Here is a 24,374-nt window from a genome sequence, read left to right as displayed (position 1 = left end):
GGTAGTTGCAATTGGGTTGAAGGAGTATTGCTTGTTTTCTTATTAGAGTCGTTTTTTAATTTAGCATTATGGATTTGAGTATCATCCCTAAAGAATATAGCAGAGCAACTCATCCTTTCATACAAGAGACACAGAGAGTGACTGATTTGAAATTATCTCTGCAAGGAGACTTTTAGTGCCTGTTTGGTTTGAAGGGAGAGAAGCGTAGGGAAGGAGGGAAGGGTGGGAATGTCTCAATCTTATCATATTTAGTTTGACTAAAAAAAAAAAACGAGAGAAAAGAATATTTAATAATCTTTTACTTAGTTAAATAAAGGAAGGAAAAATATAGTAATAATTAATTTATCATTTTATCTTTGCATATTAATTTATACTTTTATATATATTATATAAATTAATTTACATCTTAATTCAAATTACATAATTAGATGAAAATTTATTCTATCATGTTAATTTACATCTTAATATGTGTATAAAAAACTGATATATTAATATTTTTAAATTTCTAAAGCCTCCACTGCTTTCATTTCGTTCTCGTCTTCCTTGAAAAATAAATCAGATATGGCTTCTCTTCCCATGCTAATATATATTTATTAAAAAGAAACAGATTCATTATCCACGCAAGACCAGGACAAAGAAATTTCATAAACTGTTGAGCATCACCACGTTTCCGAAAAAAATTGACGACGAAGGCATTTAGTTAATAAATTAAACTTATAAAAATTAACGTTTTCTTTATCAATGTAATGATTTCTCTAAACTTTTATCAAGGCGTCCAGAAATCCTTCCAGATCCATTCTGGTTTCTTAATTGAACATCTTAGAACAACCAAACATCTCAGCAAAATGTAGAGGAAAGGAGTTGCGGGTGAGGATTATGATAGGCCAATATCGGATGGGCATCAAGGGAATGGGTGGATTTGATTTTCTTTATTTTAATCTGAGCACATTATTAGAATATTACATAAATCATAATGGCAAAGTAGTCAATATATTTGGTTTCCTTCTAAAAAAAACTCCAATTTAAGAGGAAGCCAAAATGTGAATGAGAGAGAGGGGAAGGGGAAAATTTTGGCTCCCCTTCTTTTCAACATTTCTAACCAAACAAAATGAGGGGTTCATTTTCCCTCTTATCTCCCATAATCTCTCTTTCGACCCGACACTCTTCAAATTATTGTGAAGCACTTTACACTTGAATTTTATTTCCAAAATTACAGCAGAATGCAGAGAAAAGTAGGTGGCAGAACAAAAGGAGGGCAGACAAAACCAGGTGGCACAACAAAAGGATTTGGGTACAAACAGGCAGGCATGGATCATGATCGGCATGACCAAATCCTGCTCTACTTATAGCTGAGAGATCACTGAACGTACCAAATATTCATCGTCCTTTGCCCTACTTTCTTAATGGCAAAACCCAGCTTCTGTCCTTTTCTCTCTCAAATTTTAGCCTTAGTTGCCTAACTGCCTACTCCGTCTTCTTTTTAAATCAGATCTTGGAACTCTTTTCAGAATGAACTTCCTTTTCCCCAGTTTCGTTTATGTAATGGCAGCCAATACGCAAATTAATAACAAATGGGTTGTTGGTCTTCCATTCCGGGTGAGGTGATTTATTGTGTTTCAATGATTTTAGTTACTTAGCTTGTGCGCGTGTTTGCTGATATGGTGATATACATATATGATGTTATTTTATACCTGTGATCCATCATTTGTTTCAAAATTCGTGCACCCAAGTGAGATATGGCTTGAGTTAAAATCTAAAAAGGATGGAGTAATGTGACCGCAATTCATGGGTAATGCAATATATTGCCAAGGACGCTTCATAATAAAACGTACTTGTTCAGTTGTTTGGTCTAAGTTCACCTGTTTACAGCACAGGTTTTTTTTTACCCAATCATAAAAGAACAAAATCAAAATTACAAATAGAAAAAGGGAGCACAGGTTCAAAGCATTAAAATTAAAACAGAGAATCAAATCCATTATTTATCTTGAACCGACTCTTTCTCTGCACAATCAGTACGGCTGCTGCGAATGAAAGCTTTTGTCCTAGACTCCTAGTCTAGAAAGTCTAGAACTTAGTCCCACATCGGGAAGCGAGGCTTTGAGCACAGCGGAGAGCAGATATAAAAGCCAAACGACCCCCCCTCACAAAGCATACCTTTCTCGGCCTTTTGGCTAAGATCAAGTGTAGTATCTGTTCTTATCAGTTTAATATCTGATACGTGGGCCATCGGCTCACATGATATTAAATTAATTTTTTGAGGGGGAGGGCCCACCTCAGTAGCTTGCTACTGGGGCCCTTGCGTGTCGCCCGTGCGTTGCACTGCTGCACGGGCCTGGCGCACCCCACCAAGTCTAGTTTAAGCTTCCTATCTTGTGAGCCACGGGGGTATAATGTTTTCTACATCATTTTAAATTTAAATTTAAATCTTAAATGTAATTTTTTTAGTAATAAAAATAATAAAAACAAAGAATATATTTATTAAAACGAAAAATTAATTGAAATATATGAATGATTTAAATTCAATTCGAACCTTTATGGTTTCATAGTCATGTCGTATTTCCGAAAATAAAAATTGTTTATAAGCCTGTTTGAATCCCACGAATTATTGGGTGCTTGATTAAATGAGAGAACTTTTGGCTTTTTTACCCACATGCTATAAACAGTAAAAGCAATTACCAAAAATAAATTTTTTTTACCAAAATGCTGCAGGAGAAATCGTTCACGGTGAGAACGATTTTGGATTTGCAAAGAAATCGTTCAGCACAGGATGAATTTGCCTTTCATGTGGTTTGACGTTTATTTTTTTATTAAAATAAAAAATTGAAATCAGTTGCCTCAATGAACGATTTTAGCTTCACCTCTGACACCTATTTTCACTACTATTTCCCACATTTTTCCTCCGCCTCTACCCTTCTTATCATCTATTCTCCACCTTTTTTTTAAAATCATTTTCCTTCATATTTTTTTTTGGGTTATTAATTAATTCTCAGAAAAACGCTCCCCCTCATCCTCTTCTCCGTAAAATAATTTTATTTTGATGAACCATTTCATATTTATTTTCATCCCCACTTGTACAACGCATGATCCATATAAGAATTATACAATAATAATTAGGAAGGTTTATGCAACATATGTTTTAATTTTAAAATAAGTCAATATAATTTTTTAAAATAAAAGGGATGTTTTTGTAAATATGAATGGCTGGAAAATAGGAATGATTCCTCCTGCAGCATTTTGGCAAAATTTTTTGATCTTATAGCATCTGGTAATTACTTTTACTGTTTATAACATGTGGGCAAAAAAGCCGAGAACTTTTTATTTGAAATTACCGTCAACCACGCCTTTTGCCTTCACTTATATTTTTCTGAAATAAACATGCATGCAATTTCGTGGCACACGCGCCCTCTCAAATAATACTAAGAGAAAATTACAAATAAAAACCTTTTAATATATAAAATAGTAATGAGAGACCTTAAATTTGAAAAATAGCCGGAAAGGATCGGATCCCAAATTACAAGTACAAAATCTTGGTTAAAAGACAAAAACGTCCTTCTGCTTTTCATATCATGTTTCCATATCCATCTCTCTCAATTTCTTTTGTGATCTCTATTTTCATATGCTCCATCCTCACAAATCCACCTTCTAAAACTTTAATTGCATTCACCATCTCTCTCACTAGATTCCTCTCTCATTCTCTCTCTCACCCACAATGATAAAGACGATGAGGCTCGTTATTAATCACTTGGAAGTTGCTTTTTGTTAAAAACAAAAACCCAATATCCATTCAATGCTTCTCATAATTTTGATTATGAGCTGTGGGCAATAACTAAAGAACACAATTCATTTAATCGATCGTGAGTAATAGTATGCCACCTAATGATATTAGGAACTAGGATCGATCGTCACAAACCCACCTTCTATGGATAGCTGAAAAGTAGGAACTATTATATAAGATCAACTAATGATATTTAAGCTGAATGGAAATGGTACGCCACCTATTTAGTATTTGAATGTAAATTGATTGGGAGCAACATTGTGATAAAATAAGAAGGCAAATTAGTCTTGATGTCATTTTGATTCTCATTATAACTTTGTGCCCACCATATGGATGCTCCAGATTGAACCTCAATCTTCACAACATATATATAGCAACGTTGTAGAGCTATTTAATTCTCATTTTAACAGAAAAATTTAAAATTATACGAAAACCTTATCAGAACATGTCATTGGTCTAATTGAACTTGTCATGAATCCTATATCAGAAGTGCTTGCTGTCAAATAAATCTGCAAATTCTCATTTTAACAAAAAAATTTAAAATTGTATGAAAACCTTATCGAAACTTATCATTGGCCTTACTTAACTTGTCATTGACATAATAAAACTTGTCATGAATCCTATATCAAAAGTGCTTGCTGTCAAAGAAATCTGTAAATTCTCATTTCAACAGAAAAATTTAAAGTTGTACAAAAATCTTATCGAAACTTGTCATTGGTCTAACTGAAATTGTCATGAATCTTATATCAGAGTGCTTGTTGTAAAAGAAATATGCAAGTTCTCATTTCAACAGAGAAATTTAAAGTTGTACGAAAACTTTATCGGAACTTGTCATTGGCCTTATCTAACTTGTCATTGGCTTAATTGAAATTGTCATGAATCCTATATTAGAAGTGCTTGCTGTCAAAGAAATCTGTAAATTCTCATTTCAACAGAAAAATTTAAAATTGTACAGAAACCTTATCAGAACTTGTTATTGGCCTTACCTAACTTATCATTGGCCTAACTGAAATTGTCATGAATCCTATATCAGAAGTGCTTGCTGTCAAAGAAATCTGTAAATTCTCATTTCAACAGAGAAATTTAAAACTGTACAGAAGTCTTATCAGAACTTATCATTGGCCTTACTTAAACTTATCATTGACTTAATGGTGGACACAAAGTTATAATGAGAATCAAAATGACATCAAGACTAATCTCCCTTCTTATTTCATCACAATGTTTTTCCCAATCAATTTGCATTCAAATACTAAATAGGTGGCATACCATTTCTATTCAGCTTAAATATCATTAGTTGATCTTATATAATAGTTCCTACTTCTCAGCTATCCATAGAAGGTGGGCTTGTGACGATAGATCCTAATTCCTAATATCATTAGGTGACGTACTATTACTCGTGATCGATTAAATGAATTGTGTCCTTTAGTTACTGCTCACAGCTCATAATCAAAGTTATGAGAAGTATTGAATGGATATTAGGTTTTTGTTTTTAGCGAAAAGCAACTTCCAGGTGATTAATAACGAGCCTCATCGTCTTCATCATTATGGGTGAGAGAGAGAAAGAGAGAGGAATCTAGTGTGAGAGATAGTGAATGCAATTAAAGTTTTAAAAGATGGATTTGTGAGGATGGAACAGATGAAAATAGAGATCACAAAAGAAATTGAAAGAGATAGATATGGGAACATGATATGAAAAGCAGAAGGACGTTTTTGTCTTTTAACCGAGATTTTGTATTTGCAATTTGGGATCCAGTCCTTTCCAGTTATTTTTCAAATTTAGGGTCTCTCATTGCTATTTTATATATTAGAGGATATTTATCTGCAATTTTTCCTAATACTAATAATAATAGTGTAAAATAGGGGAAATAAATCCTGAAGTTAGCAGGACAGTGTCCAGGGTCCCCACCTAACAAGATGAAATGATGTCACTCTCGTAATAAAATTTCATAATCATCTTTAAATCGTGCCCAAAAATAAAATAATTGTATAATAATTTTCAATAAATGATTGAGATTAGGAATTCAGGTCTGGAGAAAAAGCAGCACTCAATAACAGTGATATTCATGCTGTATAAATAGTTAATCACAGACCCAATCTTTCAACTTTCCAATTTTTCCCTAATTTTCATTGATAATTTTTATTATAATGTCAAAAATTACCGTTTTCAATATATATATATTTATTAAAATAATCGTACTATACACATGAGAATCTCTGTACAATAAATAATTCCAAAAACATGTCGGTATTGTGGACCCCATTCTCTTGGAAGTCATTGGACCTATCGGCCCTATTATACTCAGCCCATCTCCTTCTTCTCTCTGCTCACTCTCTCTCTCTCGTTTTTAAGGAACACACGCGAACACTTTCCATGGGTCCATCCGGTCGGAATCTCCGCCCTGACTGTGCTTCCTCCTCTTCCTCCGCCGCCACCAACTCACCTTTGCGACCAGCATTCGATGTTCTTGACGTTGATTGTGATGGAAAAATAAGCTACGACGATCTTCACTCGTTCTACAACAGGTTTTGCCACCATGACGCCCAAAAACGCGACGTAATAGGGTCGATGATCACGGTGGCGGACACCAACGGAGACGGGTTTGTGGAGTACGAAGATTTCGAGCGCGTGTTGGAAATGGGAGGCGGTGGAAAAGCCGCATGGGATGGTGGATTGATGATGAAGGAAGTGTTCAGAGTGATGGACAAGCACGACGGCGACGGCAAGCTTGGCCACAAAGATCTGAAAAGTTTCATGGAATGGGCTGGGATCGCCGTCACCGATCAAGACATCGACGATATGATCGCACTTGGCGGCGGTAACCGAAACGACGGTGTGAGCTTGGATGGTTTCATTGGGATACTAGGTGGCCTTGCATCTTGATGTCGTCGTCGTCGTCAACGATTAAAGATATGTTTGGATGAGTAGTGGGCAAAAACTTTTGTTGTAACTTCAGTGTAATACGGTGTATGTTTGGAGAGGTATTTATAAAAAATCAGTTAAAAAAATTAAAAATTATTTAGATGATTAAATAGAAAAGTGAGTCAGTTATAAAATGACTGAAAAAAACATAAGTTTTATTAAATAGTAGTGTTTGATACTTTATATTTTTAATATAATGATAGTTAAAAAAAATATTTAAAATTATTATGATAAAATAAAAATATTTGTTTCTGAGAAAAATTTAAAAACATATTGTAGATAATTAATTAAATATATATAATGGATAATTATGATAATTAAAAATTGTTTTAATTTGTGTTAAAAATAATGTACTATTTTTAATCCTTGATATTCAACCCACAATTAATTTGAAGAAATTAAAAAAGTTATTAAATTATCTAATTATAACATTATAATATGATCTATCTAAAATATTCATGTGAATCATTATATTTTACACTAATTTATGAATGAGACAAATTATTTAAAAAAACTATAAATATAAATATTTTAAAACAATAACTCAATGTATAGTTCTCTTTGCTTTGTCTTAATTTTGTCTTTTATTTTTTTACTTCTATTTGTATCTTTTCCTTTCCCATTAGATTAGAGAATTGTGAGGGGCCACACAAGAAACACGTGGGACTGCAAATTTTCACTATTTATGTCCTCATTCACTAGTTTGGAGTGCACTGTTCTTTGTCATTTTCCTCAACTGGAGGACCGTGACTAAAGCAAGAAAAAAGAGTTGAGAGGGTGAGAGCTTCTGGTCATCTTCTTTATAAGGTGGGTTTGATGGGCTGTCTAAAGATGCTAGCGATGGGGACTAGTTCATGCTACTGAACCTTCTTCAAGTGCGAGTTAGAGAGAGAGATGAGAGAAAGAGGCTACCAAGTTAATTTGATTCTTCTTCAAGTTCGACAAGTTTGAAAGAGCAGAAAGAGAAAGGCAAATCTAGATAAATAAATATATGTAACGGTAGATTGGCTTTTACAACTACCTAACACTTTCTAAAAGTTCAAAAGTAACTTTCATTAGCATTGGAATGCAGCTGGTTTTTGGAACAAAAGTTGGTTGAGCTAAAAGCTCATCCAAACAATCAATAATACCTAAATAATTTCTAATCCTCAATTTCACAAATTCTAAGATACTTTTGCAGTTTCTAATGACAATCCAAACACGCCCTAAGTGTCATGTCTTTTCCGATCGCTGTCTTTCAATGAGAAAATCAAAATGATGAGGTGGAAGATGTTCACAATAATGAACTATTTGAAAGTAATGCAAATTGTAATTTGAAGTAACCTGAATTGACAAAACACCACACGTAATGTAATATATATCAAAGTATGTGGGCTGCACGCGTGCATATCTTGCACCATCTCCCAACACAAGAAAATTAACTAGATAATAGTATTTAATTTAATTTTAAATATAAGATTCGTTATAAAAATAAAAGAAAAGTAAAGAAGAAGATTAGAGAAGTAGAGAGAAGAATTCCATTTGGGATACCGAATACATAATATATACTCTCTATTTATAGGTATAGTTTTATATTTTTAACAAAAATCTACAGATTATATAATAATAAAAGATAATTATATAATATAAAGATATTAGAGATGATAAGAAATAATAAAAAATACTACATCCAATCCTAATTATAAGAGCTAGTTGACTAATTTGAGGAGATTAAAGAAAGAAGTTAAGTTAGTTATTTGTAATAAATAGATGTTGCCTTTCCAAAAATATCCTTGCTAATCAAGTGTATTGGTTAAAACTACTATTGTTAGAAGGACTAACTTGAAAAAAAATACATAAATATGATAGACAAAGTGGATTGGGGTCTTATATTAAGGATTAAAATAAAAGTCAAACAAGATCTTATATTAAAGATCGAAGGTAGTATATAGACATGCACAAAGATATTATTATATTCATAACAAAATTCTAATTTATTATGTTTATGTATTTATCTATTTTTTTAAAATAGTTTCTATTGAGATTACATGCGCTGAAGGTTCCATCAAAAAAAATTCTTGTCTACACTTGAAGCACTTACTCATTTGTGCTTCGGCCTAGCCAATCAGAATATAACAAATCACAACATTTTAATCTTAGCTGGCTGCCAGGTCATCTCTAATTATTAAGCAATTAAGATTTCAATTAAAATAATAATTATAAGAAAAACTTAGGGATATCAATCTACATCAGAAAATTCCCATCGAAGAACCCTAACCTCTAAATTTGAGATTCAACGACGTTTGCCCTCTTCCTAGTGACCTGAGACGAAACTTGAGCTCTTAAGACTGGAGGTCTCTTTGTGAGTTTGTGGTGGGTAAGTTGCAATTTTTGTTTTCCTTTTTCTTTTATTTTTGATCGAATAAGAGGCTATTTATCCTCATCTTCCTCTCCCTGGCAACCGTCTTGCAATTAGAGACGATGTTTAAGCCCTAAAGGCTGAAGGTTCTTGACGAACCCTTCTTATCGTGTTTTGCTTCGTTTTGTGGCTGGTAAGCTGTGATTTGTAGATACAAGTGAGTAATGAAATCATGTTTGAAACCCAAAACCCTAACTTAAAATCAATATTCAAAGATTTTAATAACACTTTTACAGTCATTGTTTCTTCAAATCAAAAGTATGAACCATGGAAGTATTTTAGAATTCCTACCTAGAGTGTTACAAACCACCAGAGCCTCTATCAAAAAAATCATTTCACTATGATTCTTGAAGTTTCACTGAAATGAGATGTTTGTTATTTGACTTAATTGATAATGAACTGAGCTACGATAAGAAAAATCCTACCTATCATCAAGGCATTTGATTTGATTTATTTATCATTTTTCCAAGTACTTGCTTGCATTTTGGCGGTCCAAAATGCTATGGAATGTTTGAGGATTATTGGGGCCTTGAACCAATATCATTGTTTATAACTTTGTATCTTCTACAAGGCGTCTTTATGACTGGTGAGTTTAACTATATTCGTAATTTCAGCTGCCTTGTTTTGTTTATGTGAAATCATTTTACTTGTAATGGTTACTGTTTTTGCAATAATTTCTATTCAACCTGCACACCTGGATTGTTTTTCATGTACTTCAGGCACATAAATTCCTCTTGCATTTGAAAATACGAAGTGAGTTCTTCCAAAATATTATATGATGTGGTTGTCAAGACAGGCGATAATGTTTTTCCAAAATTTTGTGATGTTTATTCTGTTTCTGACTCTTCACAGAATTTTTAGGCCTAAATTCCATTTGAGTGAATTGTCTATGTAGATTATAAAGAAACTTGCCTAGTGTCTGTATGGCTGTCTGGCTTGATAGTCCTTGCTTTTTCATTGTAATTGACAATTAGTGTTAAACCTTCTTTTTTTAACCTCATCAAAATGTGGCATTGGCATTATGGTTTCGTGTAGGTATGAAATTTCAGGGGAGGAGAATTATACAACATGGCAAGCTGGGAAGGTGAGAGGAGGACGTGGCCTTGCTGAAATCTTTCAGTACACGAGGCATAATAGGTAACAATGTGATTTTGATATGGAAAGCTTTTGAGAATTGAAAGGGATGATGACTTTAGTTTGACTTCAATGGGCTTGGTGCTGACTAAGTGACTAGCTAGTTTGTTGGCATAGTTTGCTGTATAGGCTGCTACTATTTAGTATATGTAACTTGCTGTCCAGAAATGTTTTATGCAATGTTGCAATTGAATGTTTGTTAATTTGGTGTTGTAACATGACAGTTGATTGTTTCAATAGAATGCCTTTGATTTGGTGTTTAGATAGTTGATTCTTCTTCTAGATATAGTTATGCCAAGATTCATAACAAAGAGTTCCAAAAACTGTACAAAAATTCTAGTCGTGTCAAATCTGGAGAGCAAAGCAACATTTCAATTAATTGAATTAACTTTGTTACGTTACAAAATACTACATATGATCAACCATACAATGATCTTGATGGACCAGAACCATGCAATACAGTATTTGTGAAGCAAAACCAACCAAACACGCAGAATCACGTTCATCCCTAATAAAATAATGAAAACACTAAATCAATCCTTCACTCCTAACTACTATAGCAGCTAAGCATAAGCCTTGACCCATTTAAGTTATTTTTCTCTCTCCATCTCGTCTCTTAATCTTGCCCAAAGTTTGCTTAATTGAAATCTTAATTGTTTAATAATTAGAGATGACCTGGCAGCCAGCTAGGATTAAAATGTTTTGACTTGTTATATTCTGATTGACCAGAGTACAAATAAGGTGATGCTCCAGTTGTATGCAAGAATTTCTCTCCATCAAAAGTCAATTGTAATACACATAATTAACAATGATATTTTAGAAAAGATAATGTATATTTATTATAAGCAACTAATTATATAATTTCTTTAAAATTCATAAATTAGTTATTTAGTTGTTATAGTAAATACTAGAGGTAGTATATTATACTCCCTCCATCCCTTTTTATAAGCAACATTGAAACTCATCACGTAGATCAAAATGTTAGTTAAAATTAGTTAAAGACAATAAATGCATAAAAATTAGAAGTTCTTTCTCTAAAATGCCCTTATTTATGGTGGGAAAGCATAAGAGAGAGAATAAGAAAATTATTATAATAAAGAGAATAATTATCAAAGAGAGAGAATGTGTGATGGAGAGATAATGGTTTGGAAAATGAGATAATAAATATATTGACTATTAATGTAATAAGTTATTAATGAGGACAAAATGGGGAATTTGCTACAAAAATTTAAGATAATTTGTAAATGTTGCTTATATTTAAGAACAAGAGATAGATAATAGTTGTTGCTTATAAAAAAACTTCACTTGTAAGAAAAAGCTAAATATAAGTCATGGTCTTTAATGATTTTTTTTTTTAATTTTACTCTTTTCAATTCTTCTTAAAAGAGATGAAGATGGGAGAGTTGAGAATGATTTGTAAACTAAAAGAGAGAAAAAAGTTTAATAAGGCAAATTTGAAAAATTTATCAATATAATACATTTCTTGATATATGAGAATAAATTACAAATGATTTATAATAACAATTAGAATAATATTTATATAAATATCATTACAATCAATTAACGAGAAACAAGAAAACAACATCGGTTAGTTTAGTATTCGAGCTGTTAGAGTAGAAATATGATATGAATGTGAAAGATATAACAATTAACCAAATACGGATATTTCTTGATCAACATAATAATTTGCCAACATTTCAATGGAAATAGAATGAGAGAGATAATAAAAAAGTATATATTTACACGTTACATCATTTTTTATTTTTAACTAATATTTTTAAATAGAACAGTACTTTATATTTTTAGTTAAATAACATAAACATGGCATTTTAATTTTTTAAAAAATGATTATCCCTTATATAATGCACCGATCGTACTTGCAGTTATATAAATATAACAATTTAACTCCAACAAATTGGAAAGAAGAAAAAACGACTCTATAATTTTTTTTCCCCTTTTTCACTGGATTATAAGTATTCAAGAATGTTTTTACAATAATGCGACCGAGTTTTCCCAAACCCCATGTCCTTCCGAAAATAGGTCTGTTTCGGTTTTTTTTTTTTGATACAGATGGAAAATAGGTCTGTTTCGCAGGGCGTTGAGGGGCTTAAAAATTACTTATTTCAGCCCACAACCATGTTTGGTATTTCAGCATTGTTTGGTTGGGCTTTTGACCCATCCTACTTATAGGATAAAAGTACAAAAAGCTACTTATAACTTATTAAAAGCTACTTATGAGCCCATCCTACTTGTAATTTACTTTTTATTTAATCATAATTTAAACAAATTTTTACTCAATCTAACTTTTACAAACTAACATTTATAAAATTCAATACAACCATAAATTATATTACCTAATTTAAATTTTACTTAATTTAATTTTTTTAAAAGTCAAATTAAAAATAAGTTACTTTCTTACCACTAATTTAAACGTATCCAATGTGTGGAGCCCATGGACCTCCTACCTCTTGGAATCTATTGGACTTGTCGGCATCTAATCATCTCTGTCTCCTTTCATGTTCTCTTTTTAAGTAGTGTTAAATGACCAACTTTTTACGGTAGACTCTCAGATTCTAACAATTCAAGTTAATTTATGTATTTTTTAAGTAAAATTATAGTAATAATTTTATAAATTGTGAAGTCTAGATCATTGAAATTCAATCCAATGTTGATGAAGGGGGTAGAAAAGAGAAGCTCTTTTCATGTGATGATCCAGCTCCATTAATAGAGCTATTTATCATAAGTAGATTTACGCGAGTCAAGACAAAAATCCGCTCACACACATATATATACACTTATATCATACGTTGTAAATCATTATTGAAGAGCTGCTTTTAAAAGTCTCAATCACCATTCCAAACAAAACCTTAATAAAATCAATTGATGAATAGAGCAGAGTGAAAAAGATAAAGAAAGAATTAAAATATGAATATGCACCGTTGAATTCGGTGCGCGCATGTGTGTCGCTTTTCGTGCAGCAGCCAAGAATCCAGGATCTCTCACACGTCCAAAGAAAAAGTCAGATTATATTAGAATAGTTTTAGGGCATGTGAAACACATAAGTTTACTCTCTAAACAAACTTGACTTTGATTGACTTCGAAACTTGGTGGAACTTTCTTCTTCCTTCACTAAAAAGGACATGAATGTGAGCAAGCTAAGCTAAGAGAGCTTAGATGAGTGTCGAGAGTGGTTCTTTGGTTATTATCAAGCTGTGTGCTCTCCTCAGATATGGCGGAGTTGGTGGGAGGCGCTGTTTTAGGGCTCGTGTTTACAGAACTCTGGAATGCAGTTAAGGAAGCAAAGGATCGTTCAAAAAACTTGAAACCTCAATTGATGGAGTTGGAAAGGACACTGGGAATGCTAGATCCGATGATAGAAGACATAAAAAGAATCAACACAAAGCTGAATGAATCGGATCAGAGTGAAATGGAACGCTTAAAATCAATCATGGAAGACGGCAAGGAGTTGGTTTCCAAGTGCCTGGGAGTATCACGGCGGAACTTCATCAAGAAATCATATTATCAGAAGAAGCTGGTGGAACTGGACAACAAAATCATAAGGTTCAATAATAAAATTCTTCAACTCACCATATTCCGGGAGGTCAAGTACGTACGTTTGGAACAAAGGTCCGGATTCGATGAACTCTCTGATCAGATTCAAAGCCTAAAATCTGATACTAACCAATGTAAACCATGTCATACTGGCATGTCTTCCACTAGTTCTGTCGCCAACGGACCTACTACATGTTCTCCAGCATCTCTTACCTGTTCAGTCCCCGGAGCAGCCGTCGGAGCTACTACACATTCTCCCACATCTCTTACCAGTTCAGCTGCCCGAGCTAACACATGCTCTAGCACATCTCTTACCGGTTCAGTCACCGGAGATACTACATGTGCGGCTGGCACATCTCTTACTGGTTCAGCCGCCGGAGATATTGCATTGCCTTGCAACAATATGAACCAATCTATCCCTTTCATCTCGGTGACTTCGATCTTGCTGATTTAGATCTCGGTGACTTAGATCTTAACTATCTTAGATCTCTCCAAAATCCCCAAGTAGTTCCCAGTGCTTCGAGCAATCTAGTACCTCCCCCAGTTCCTAGGGCTCCAAGCACTCTCATACCTACCCTAATTCCTAGAGCTCCAAGCTTTGGGACTGTTGGACTTATTATCTTAATTCTTCTCCCCAGCGAAAATGTTATTCTGAAAATCACTGCTATATTTATCATCATTTGCAAAGCAACGAAAGGTACCATGTCCGAGCTCGAGAAATCTGAGAGTGGGATATGGATGGTAATAAATGATGTTGGGATGCTTGGAACGACGATGAAACAACTAGATGATACCATGAGTTCCCTAGTTCATGTGCTGGAGGAGATAGAATCGAAAAGTGAACAAGTAACGATGAAGATGAATGAAGCAGATCTAAGTGAAGCCGCGGAAAGCCTAAGAAGTCTGTTGGAAGAGGGTGAGAAGCTAGTTAGGTAGAGCTCTGATACAGGATGGTGGAACTTTGTTAAGAAGTGGCAATACCAAAAGAAGATGGTGGAGTTAGATAACAAGCTCTTGAGGTTCTGAGAACAGAGCACACAATGACCGATCAAAATATTATTGTGGGTCAATGATTTTAGTTACGATTGGCCAAAGAAAAAAAAAAGATTTTAGTTACTTAGCTTGTGCGTATGTTTGCTGATATGGAGATATATATATATATATATATATATGATATTATTTTATACTTGTGATCCATCATTTCTTTCAAAATTCTTGCACCCATGTGAGATATGGCTTGAGTTAAAATCTTAAAAGGATGAAGCAATATGACCGCAATTCATGTGTAATGCAATAAATTGCCAAGGACGCTTCATAATAAAACGTACTTGTTTGATCTAAGTTCATCTGTTTACAGCACAGGTCCCCCCCCCCCAAAAAAGAATCATAAAGGAACAAAATCAAAATTACAAGCAAAAAAAAGCATTAAAATTAAAACGGAGAATCAAATCCATTATTTATCTTGAACCGACTCTTTCTCTGCACAATCAGTACAGCTGCTGCGAATGAAAGCCTTTGTCCTGGTACCCGTTTGGATTGGCAGTGAACAACTATGATTTTACATAATCGTGAAATTTATAAATGACATTGGCTATAAGTGACACTGGTTAATCGTGATTTTTTTTAAATTTTTTTTTATAAGTGATTTTAAAAATTGTGATTATGTTTGGTTTTCATTTATTAAAATCATTTATGGGTGTATAATTACTAAAAAGGATATGAAGTTAATAAAGTTGTTTACATTTTCATAATTATTATATTTAATAATAAATTATAATTTAATAAATGACATGAATATTTAAATATTATTTTTATTTTAAAATTATTATTATTTAAAATCACTTACAAAATTTATGTGTAGTACAAATATTAAATAAAAGACCCCATATAAATAAAAGATGAATGAAAATATAAAAAAAAATTGATTAGCAATTTTAGTAACATAAATAAGGAAATTGAATGTTTAATCAAAATTATAACTAAAAAATTTAACGATGCTCCTCGAATCAGAATATTACCTAAATATTTGATTCCATTGTTTTAATCATATGTCATCCGTTATCTAATTTATTTAAAAATGTCTTTTAGATAAAATTAAAAGAAAAATAGTTTCATATTGTATGTTTTTTAAAAAAATTAAAATAATTACCATTAGAATGAGGGGTAGATTGGAGAAAATTTAGTTACTGAAAATTCATCGGGATTTTTCAAATGCATAAGCTACTTCTTGTTGCTTATCCTAAAAGTGCAGTAAAAGGTTAAAATCACGATTCATCGGGATTTTATAAAAATTATCCAAACACTCTAAACATGCTTTATAAGTACTTATTTAAATTCAAACGAGTTTATTTGAGATCCTACTACTTGACCAAACAGCCTCCTAGTCTCCTGGTCTAGAACTTAGTCCCACATCGGGAACCGAGGCTTTGAGCACAGCGGAGAGCAGATATAAAAGCCAAACGAAGACTCCTCACAAAGCATACCTTTCTCGGCCTTTTGGCTAAGATCAAGTGTAGTATCTGTTCTTATCAGTTTAATATCTGATACGTGGGCCATCGGCTCACATGATATTAAATTAATTTTTTGAGGGGGAGGGCCCACCTCAGTAGCTTGCTACTGGGGCCCTTGCGTGTCGCCCATGCGTTGCACTGCTGCACGGGCCTGGCGCACCCACCAAGTCTAGTTTAAGCTTCCGATCTTGTGAGCCACCGGGGTATAATGTTTTCTACGTCATTTTAAATTTAAATGTAATTTTTTTAGTAATAAAAATAAAGAATGTATTTATTAAAACGAAAAATTAATTGAAATATATGAAAGCCACGGGGGTATAATGTTTTCTACGTCATTTTAAATTTAAATTTAAATGTAATTTTTTTAGTAATAAAAATAAAGAATGTATTTATTAAAACGAAAAATTAATTGAAATATATGAATGATTTAAATTCAATTTGAACCTTTATGGGTTATATAATAAAGCGCATTACTCATGTCGTATTTCTGAAAATAAAAATTGTTTATAAGCCTGTTTGAATCCCACGAATTATTGGGTGCTTGATTAAATGAGAGGACTTTTTATTTGAAATTACCATTAACCACGCCTTTTGCTTTCGCTTATATTTTTCCGAAACAAACATTCATGCAATTTCACGGTACACGCACGCTCACAAATAATACTGAGGGAGTGTTTGGATACCTCGTGTGTTTTTTAAAATGCTGTTTTACAAATTGAAACAGATTTTTTCACATATTCATTTTGTACATTGTAAAATTATTTTCAAAAATATGATTTCTATCCAAATATCTCGTGCACAATAGGAGGAAATAAATCCTCAAGTTAGCAGGACAGTGTCCAGTATCCCCACCTAACAAGTGAAATGATGTTACTCTCGTAGTAAAATTTCATAATCATATTTTAATCTTGCCCCAAAAAAAAAAATATAATAGTTTTCAATAAATGATTGAGATTAGGAATTCAGACCTAGAGAAAAAGCAGCACTGAATAATGGTGATATTCATACTCTCTAAATAGTTAATCGCAGACCCAATAATGGTGATATTCATACTCTATAAATATTTGTACAATAATTGCAAAAACATGTGGGGACTGTTGGCCCCATTTCTCCTGGAAGTCATTGGACCTGTTGGCCCATTCTACTCAGCCCATCTCTTCTTCTCCTCTCTTCTCATATTCTCACTCGCGTTTTTAAGGAATAAACACGAGCACTTTCTATGGGTCCATCCGGCCGGAACCTCCGCCCTGGCTGTGCTTCCTCCGCCGCCACCAACTCACCTTTGCGACCAGCATTCGATGTTCTTGACGTTGATTGTGACGGAAAAATAAGCTACGACGATCTTCACTCTTCCTACAACAGGTTTTGCCACCATGACACCCAGAAAGGCGAAGTAATAGGGTGGATGATGACGGTGGCGGACACCAACGGAGACGGGTTTGTGGAATACGAAGAGTTCGAGCGCGTGTTGGAAATGGGAGGCGGCGGAAAAGCAGCATGGGACAGTGGATTGATGATGAAGGAAGTGTTCAGAGTGATGGACAAGCACGACGGCGACGGCAAGCTCGGCCACAAAGATCTGAAAAGTTTCATGGAGTGGGCTGGGATCGCCGTTACCGATCAAGACATCGACGATATGATCGCACTTGGCCGCGGTGACCTAAACGACGGCGTGAGCTTGGATGGTTTCATTGGGTTACTGGGTGGTGTTGGATCTTGATGTCGTCGGCGACGACTAAGTGTTATGTCTTTTTCGATCACTGTCTTTCGTCGAGAAAATCAGACGGATGAGGTGGAAGATGTTCGCAACAATGAACTGCTTGAGAGTAATAAATTGTAATTTGAAGTTACCTGAATTGACAAAACACCACATGTAGTGTAATATATGTCCTTTGTTTTTCCTTTTTTTTTTTTTTTGTGACCTTGATGTAATGTAATATATATCAAAGTCTGTGGGCTGCACACAAGTAAGGTTAATTAATCTGCAAGTCCTTATAGTTTCAACGAATTTTGAATTAAATCTCTATAATTTTTTTCTTTTTATTAGGTCATTATACTTTTATCTTTTTTTAATTAGATCCTTGTATTTATTTTTCTTTTAATTAAGTCCTTATAATTTCACTAAATTTTTAATCAGGTCTATGTAGTTTTAATTTTTATTTATTAATTAAATATAAGCTTAATTAAATATATTAATACTGAAATATAAAATATTAATAATTAAATTAAATTAATAATTATGTAATAAAAAAGTAATAGAATTAATTAATTCAGGAAATTTCTTTAGAACGATTAATTTTTTTGCTGAAAAAATTAAAATTATTATAATAATTCAATATCTTTAGAATATTATTGTTTATAAACTAATATTAAATAATATATACTATTTTATGTTTATATAATAGTACTATTAGAATTTATAAAATAAAAAATAAAAAATTCAGGGATTTAATTAAAAATAAGGTGAACTTATAAGGACTTGATAAAAAGAAAAATAAATATAAGGATCTAATTAAAAACAGGTGAAAGTATAAGGACCTGATAAAAAGAAAAAAAAACTATAAGGACCTGATTCAAAATTAGTTGAAACTATAAGGAGCTGTGAATTAATTATCCCTTTATATTATCCCCCATTTTTAACACAAAAAAATTAATAAGATTTCAATTTACTTTTAAATATAAGAATCATTATAAAGTAAAGAAAAAGTGAAAAAGAAGAGTAGAGAAGTAGAGAGAAGAATTTCATTCAAGGTATTAAATACAAGATACATACTTTTTTATTTATAGACATAGTTTTGTATTTTAATAGAATCTACAAATTGCATAATAATAAAAGATAATTATGTGATGTAAAGATATTGAAGATGATAGAAGATAATAAAATGTATATTGATATCTATAAAGATATTATTATATTTATAACAAAATTTTAATTTATTATGTCTTATATTTATCTATTTTTTTCTTAAAATAGTCTTTATAGAGATTGCATATGTTGAAGGTTCTATCAAAGGATAATTGTAATACACATGATTAATAAAGATATTTTAGAAAAAATAATATATATTTACTGTAAATAACTAATTATATAATTTCTTTAAAATCCATAAATTAGTTATTTAATTGTTATAGTAAATACTGGAGGAAGTATATTATATATCACTTCACTTGTAGGAAAAAGCTAAATACAATTCATGGTCTTTAATGATCGTTTTTTTTTATTTAATTCTTCTTAAAAAGAGATGAAGATGGGAGAGTTACATTGAGAATGATTTGTAAATGTAAAGGAAAAAAAAGTTTAATAAGATAAATTTGAAAAAATTTATCAATATAATACATTTTTTATGATATGTGAGAATGAATTACAATGGACTTATAATAAAAATTAGAATAATATTTATATAAATACCATTTTAATCAATTAACGAGAAACAAGAAAACAGCATCGATTAGTTTGGTATTCGAGCTGGTAGAGTAGAAATATGATATGAACATGAAAGATATAACAATTAACCAAATACGGATATTTCTTGATCAACATAATAATTTGCCAATATTTCAATGGAGATAGAATGAGAAAGATAATTGTCAATGAGAAAGATAATAAAAAAAGTATATATTTACACACGTTACATCATTTTTTTATTTTTAACTAATATTTTTAAATAGAACAGTACTTTATATTTTTAGTTAAATAACATAAACATCACATTTTAATTTTAAAAAAATGATTATCCCTTATATAATGCACCGAACGCACTTGCTGTTACATAAATATAACAATTTAACTCCAACAAATTGGAAAGAAGAAAAAACGACACTAGAATTTTCTCCCCCTTTTTTACTCCAATAATGCGACCGACTTTTCCCAACCCCCGTGTCCTTCCAAAAATGGGTTTGTTTCGCAGGGCGTCCAGGGATTTAAAAGTTACTTATTTCAGCTTAGCTTTCGCCCGTAGTTAGATTCAAAGCACTATTGTTTAAGTGGGGGGGGGGGAAAAAAAGAACCTACTTATAACTCATTAAAAACTACTTATGAGCCCATGCTACTTATAATTTACTTTTTATTCAATCATAATTCAAATAATTTTTTATCCAATCTAACTTTACAAGTTAATATTTATAAAATCCAATTCAAACATAAATCATATTATACAATTTAATTTTTATTCAATCTAACTTTTTTAAAAATTAAATTAAAAATAAATTACTTTTCGTATTGCTAATCTAATCGAACCCAATATGTGGAGCCCATGGACCTCCTATATCTTGGAATCTATTGGACTCGTCGGCATCTAGTTATCTCTGTGACTCTCCTTTCATTTTCTTTTTTTAAATAGGGTTAAATGATCAATTTTTTACAGTAAACTCCTCATATCAGATTTTAACAATTCAAGTTTATTTATGTATTTTTTAAGTAAATTATAGTAATAATTTTATAAATTGTGAAGTCTAAATTATTGAAATTCAATCCAATGGTGATGAAGGGGGTAGAAGGGAGAAGCTCCTTTCATGTGATGATCCAGCTCCATTAATGTAGCTATTTATTATAAGCAGGTTTATATATATACACTTACTAAATTATAACTGAAGAGATGCTTTTAAAAATTTCAATCACCGTTCTAAACAAACTCTTAATAAAATCAATCATCAATTATGAAGAGCGTAGAGTGAAAAAGATAAAGAAAGAATTAAAATATGAATATGCACCATTGACTTTGGTGCGTGCATGTGTGTGGATTTTCGTGCAACAGCCAAGAATCCAGGACCTCTCACACGTCCAAAGAAGAAGTCATGCATCAAGATAACAATAGAATGAAACACATACAAAGTTTACCCTCTAAACAAACTTGACTTTGGTTGACTTTGAAACTTGATGGAACTTTCTTCTTCCTTCATTAAAAAGGACATGAATGTGAGCAAGCTAAGCTAAGAGAGCTTAGATGAGTGTCGAGAGTGGTTCTTTGGTTATTATCAGGCTGTGTGCTTCTCAGTTACGGCAGAGTTGGCGGGAGGCGCCGTTTTAGGGCTCCTGTTTACAGAATTTTGGAACGCAGTAAAGGAAGCAAAGGATCGTTCAAAAAACTTCAAACCTCAATTGATGGAGTTGGAAACGACACTGGAAAGGCTAGATTCGATTATAGAAGACATAAAAAAGAATCAACACAAAGCTGAATGAATCGGATCAGAGTGAAATGGAACGCTTAAAATCAATTGTGGAAGACGACAAGGAGTTGGTTTCCAAGTGCCTGGGCATATCACGGCGGAACTTCATCAAGAAATCATATTATCAGAAGAAGCTGGTGGAACTGGACGGCAAAATCATAAGGTTCAATATTAAAATTCTTGAACTCACCACATTCCGGGAGGTTAAGTATGTACGTTTGGAACAAAGGCCCGGATTCGATAAACTCTCTCATCAGATTCAAAGCCTAAAATCTGATGCAAACCAATATAAACCATGTCATTCTGGCATGTCTTCCACTAGTTCTGTCCCCGCCGGAGCTACTACATGTTCTCCCACATCTCTTGCCGGAGCAGCCGTCGGAGCGACGACATATTCTCCCACATCTCTTGCAGGTTCAGTCGCCGGAGCAGCCGGCGGAGCTACTACACATTCTCCCACATCTCTTACCAGTTCAGCTGTCGGAGCTAGTACATGTTCTAGCACATCTCTTGCCAGTTCAGCTGCCGGAGATATTGCATTGCCTAGCAACAACGAGCCAATCTGTCCCTTTGATCTCGGTGACTTAGATCTTAACTATCCTATACCTCTCCAACCTCCCCAAGTAATTCCCAGTGCTCCAAAGCATTCTCGTACCTCCCCCAGTTCCTACGGCTCCAAGCACTCTCGTACCTACCCTAGTTCCCAGAGCTCCAAGCTTTGGCACTGTTGGACTCATTATCTTAATTCTTCTCCCCAGCGAAAATGTTATTCTAAAAATCACAGCTATATTTATCATCATTTGCAAAGCAATGAAAGGTATCATGTCCGAGCTCGAGAAATCTGAGAGTGGGATATGGATGGTAATAAATGATGTTGGGATGCTTGGAACGACGATGGAACAACTAGATGATACCATGAGTTCCCTAGTTCATGTGCTGGAGGAGATAGAATCAAACAGTGAACAAGTAACGATGAAGATGAATGGAGCAGATCTTAGCGAATGAAGCTGCGGAAAGCTTAAGAAGTTTGTTGGAGGAGGGTGAGAAGCTAGCTAGGGAGAGCTCTGATATAGGATGGTGGAACTTTGTTAAGAAGTGGCAGTACCAGAAGAAGATGGTGGAGTTAGATAACAAGCTCTTGAGGTTCCATAGCCTTTACCTACAAAATCGCCCACCAAAGAGTAACGACAGAGCAAGTGATGATTCAGAAATGAAAGACGATGAAGAATCGTTTGAAGAACCTGCACATTATGACGAGGAAATAATATTATTTTGTTCCATTTGTAATCCAAAGGGTATGGCTAATCTTTTCTAAATATACACCTTTCATTTTTCTTAAAATGTGTCCACAAGGACTTTGCTGACGGCCAAAGACAAAGAACTATATAGTAATGTTTTGTCTTGATTGAAACATACTTTTCATTGATGTTGACGGATTTGGGTGTCCGCTGCCTCGTCTGATGCACCTTAGTATTTTCCTACTTCTTAAATATTTTTTTCTTGTTTCTATTTATCATTATATTTTATATAAAATGAATGAAATTTTGACAGCTTGTGGTCAAAAATGGTGCCTTTTCAAAATTTTTATATTTTTTAAAAAATTTGTATCTAAATTAAAAGGAACTAAACCAATTTTAGATTGTGCTTTCTTTGAAAAATTATTAAAAAAAATTGAAAACATCGCCATATTTTTGCCTATGAAATATCAAAATTTCACTTAATTTTTTACAGAATCTAATGGCAAAAAGAAAAGAAAAGAAACATTTGGAAAGTGAAAAAAAAATTGACGTGCAACGGAAGAGACGGGATAAGTAACTAACATCCCAAACCCAATGTTGATCCTATTAGATTTGGATCTGGACAGACTTAATGCCTTTTTAGAGCCACGTTTAAGTGGCTTTTTTAAGTAGCTTTCGGCTTTTGACATGTTTGAGTGTGTTTGGAAGAACTTAAAAAATGAAGAACTCCCACCAAAATCACATACTTAAGTCAAAAGCTAAAAATTGCAGCTTATAGAGTTGAAAAAGTGGAGAGAGAAAGACAAAATATGGGTCCCATTTCTTTCACTCAAACAAACTTATTTTCACTCAATTATAATCTAGAGTTAAGGTGCGCCTAGCACCCCGAACTATTTACCCAGATGCGTCCAGTGGCCTAAAGTAATTTTGGGTGCATCCAGTGTCCTAAACTAATTAAAATGGTGCGTCATATCCTAAGTTAACATAAATGTTATGTTTAACCGTTACTTTCCTGACTCAACTTAAAGTTGACCCCAGATATTCTACATGGTAGACACATGGGCACCCGATGTGTATTATTCTTACTCAAAAGTCAATTTATTTAGAAGAGAGGAAGGAAATAAATTCAATTTTGAGTAAGAATAATACACATCAAATGTCCATATGTCTACCATTTAGAATATCTGGGGTCAACTTTAAACTGAGTCAGGAAATTAACAGTTAAACATAACATTTCTGTTAGCATGGGATATGGACGCACCATTTTAATTAGTTTAGGACACTGGATGCACCCAAAATTACTTTAGGCCACTGGACGCACCTAGGTAAATAGTTTAGGGTGCTGGGCACACCTTAACCCTATAATCTAAATAATTTTTTATCAATCTCACTTTTATAAACTAATTTTTTTAAACTCTAATTCAACACAACTCAACCTTCTCTAATTTAACTTTTACCTAATTTTACTTTTTTAAAAATCAAATTAGAAATAAGTTGCTTTTTCTACTTTCAATTCAAATGGACTCTTGTCCAGTTACATGAACTCCATTACATTTACAGGATCGTCAAGAAATGAAAGTGAGGCATATGGATGCCGGAGAACATGAGCCGTACAGCATGCTAAACAATAATGCTATCCCCTACCAGTTTTTGGACTACAATCCGCCTGTTTCAAATTTAA

General features: G+C 33.0%; 2 protein-coding genes and 2 non-coding genes across 4 annotated transcripts; all 4 read left to right on the top strand.

The window, feature by feature from the left end:
* Window positions 1-2,150: 2,150 nt before the first annotated feature.
* LOC114748320 (U2 spliceosomal RNA) lies at window positions 2,151-2,346 on the top strand. Its single transcript, XR_003740454.1, has one exon. It is a non-coding gene; the product is annotated as a U2 spliceosomal RNA (small nuclear RNA).
* Window positions 2,347-6,146: 3,800 nt separating this feature from the next.
* On the top strand, window positions 6,147-6,678 carry LOC114748305 (calcium-binding protein CP1-like). The gene has a single exon (XM_028936670.1). The coding sequence runs from the start codon at window positions 6,147-6,149 to the stop codon at window positions 6,654-6,656; it is 510 nt and encodes a 169-aa protein (XP_028792503.1). The 3' UTR covers window positions 6,657-6,678.
* Window positions 6,679-16,258: 9,580 nt separating this feature from the next.
* LOC114748321 (U2 spliceosomal RNA) lies at window positions 16,259-16,454 on the top strand. Its single transcript, XR_003740455.1, has one exon. It is a non-coding gene; the product is annotated as a U2 spliceosomal RNA (small nuclear RNA).
* A 1,054-nt stretch (window positions 16,455-17,508) lies between these two features.
* LOC114748303 (calcium-binding protein CP1-like) lies at window positions 17,509-18,246 on the top strand. The gene has a single exon (XM_028936669.1). The coding sequence runs from the start codon at window positions 17,509-17,511 to the stop codon at window positions 18,007-18,009; it is 501 nt and encodes a 166-aa protein (XP_028792502.1). The 3' UTR covers window positions 18,010-18,246.
* Window positions 18,247-24,374: the final 6,128 nt, after the last annotated feature.

The sequence above is a fragment of the Neltuma alba genome, unplaced genomic scaffold (genome assembly GCF_004799145.2).
Source record: "Neltuma alba isolate B1F8T4 unplaced genomic scaffold, ASM479914v2 tig00005684_pilon, whole genome shotgun sequence".
Lineage (NCBI taxonomy): Eukaryota > Viridiplantae > Streptophyta > Magnoliopsida > Fabales > Fabaceae > Neltuma > Neltuma alba.
The sequence above is the reverse complement of the archived record's forward strand: the minus strand, read 5'-3'. Positions and strand labels throughout refer to the sequence as shown.

Bases quoted from the DNA above. Each gene is read 5' to 3' on its own strand.
- LOC114748305 (XM_028936670.1), top strand. From the start codon at position 6,147: ATGGGTCCATCCGGTCGGAATCTCCGCCCTGACTGTGCTTCCTCCTCT.
- LOC114748303 (XM_028936669.1), top strand. From the start codon at position 17,509: ATGGGTCCATCCGGCCGGAACCTCCGCCCTGGCTGTGCTTCCTCCGCC.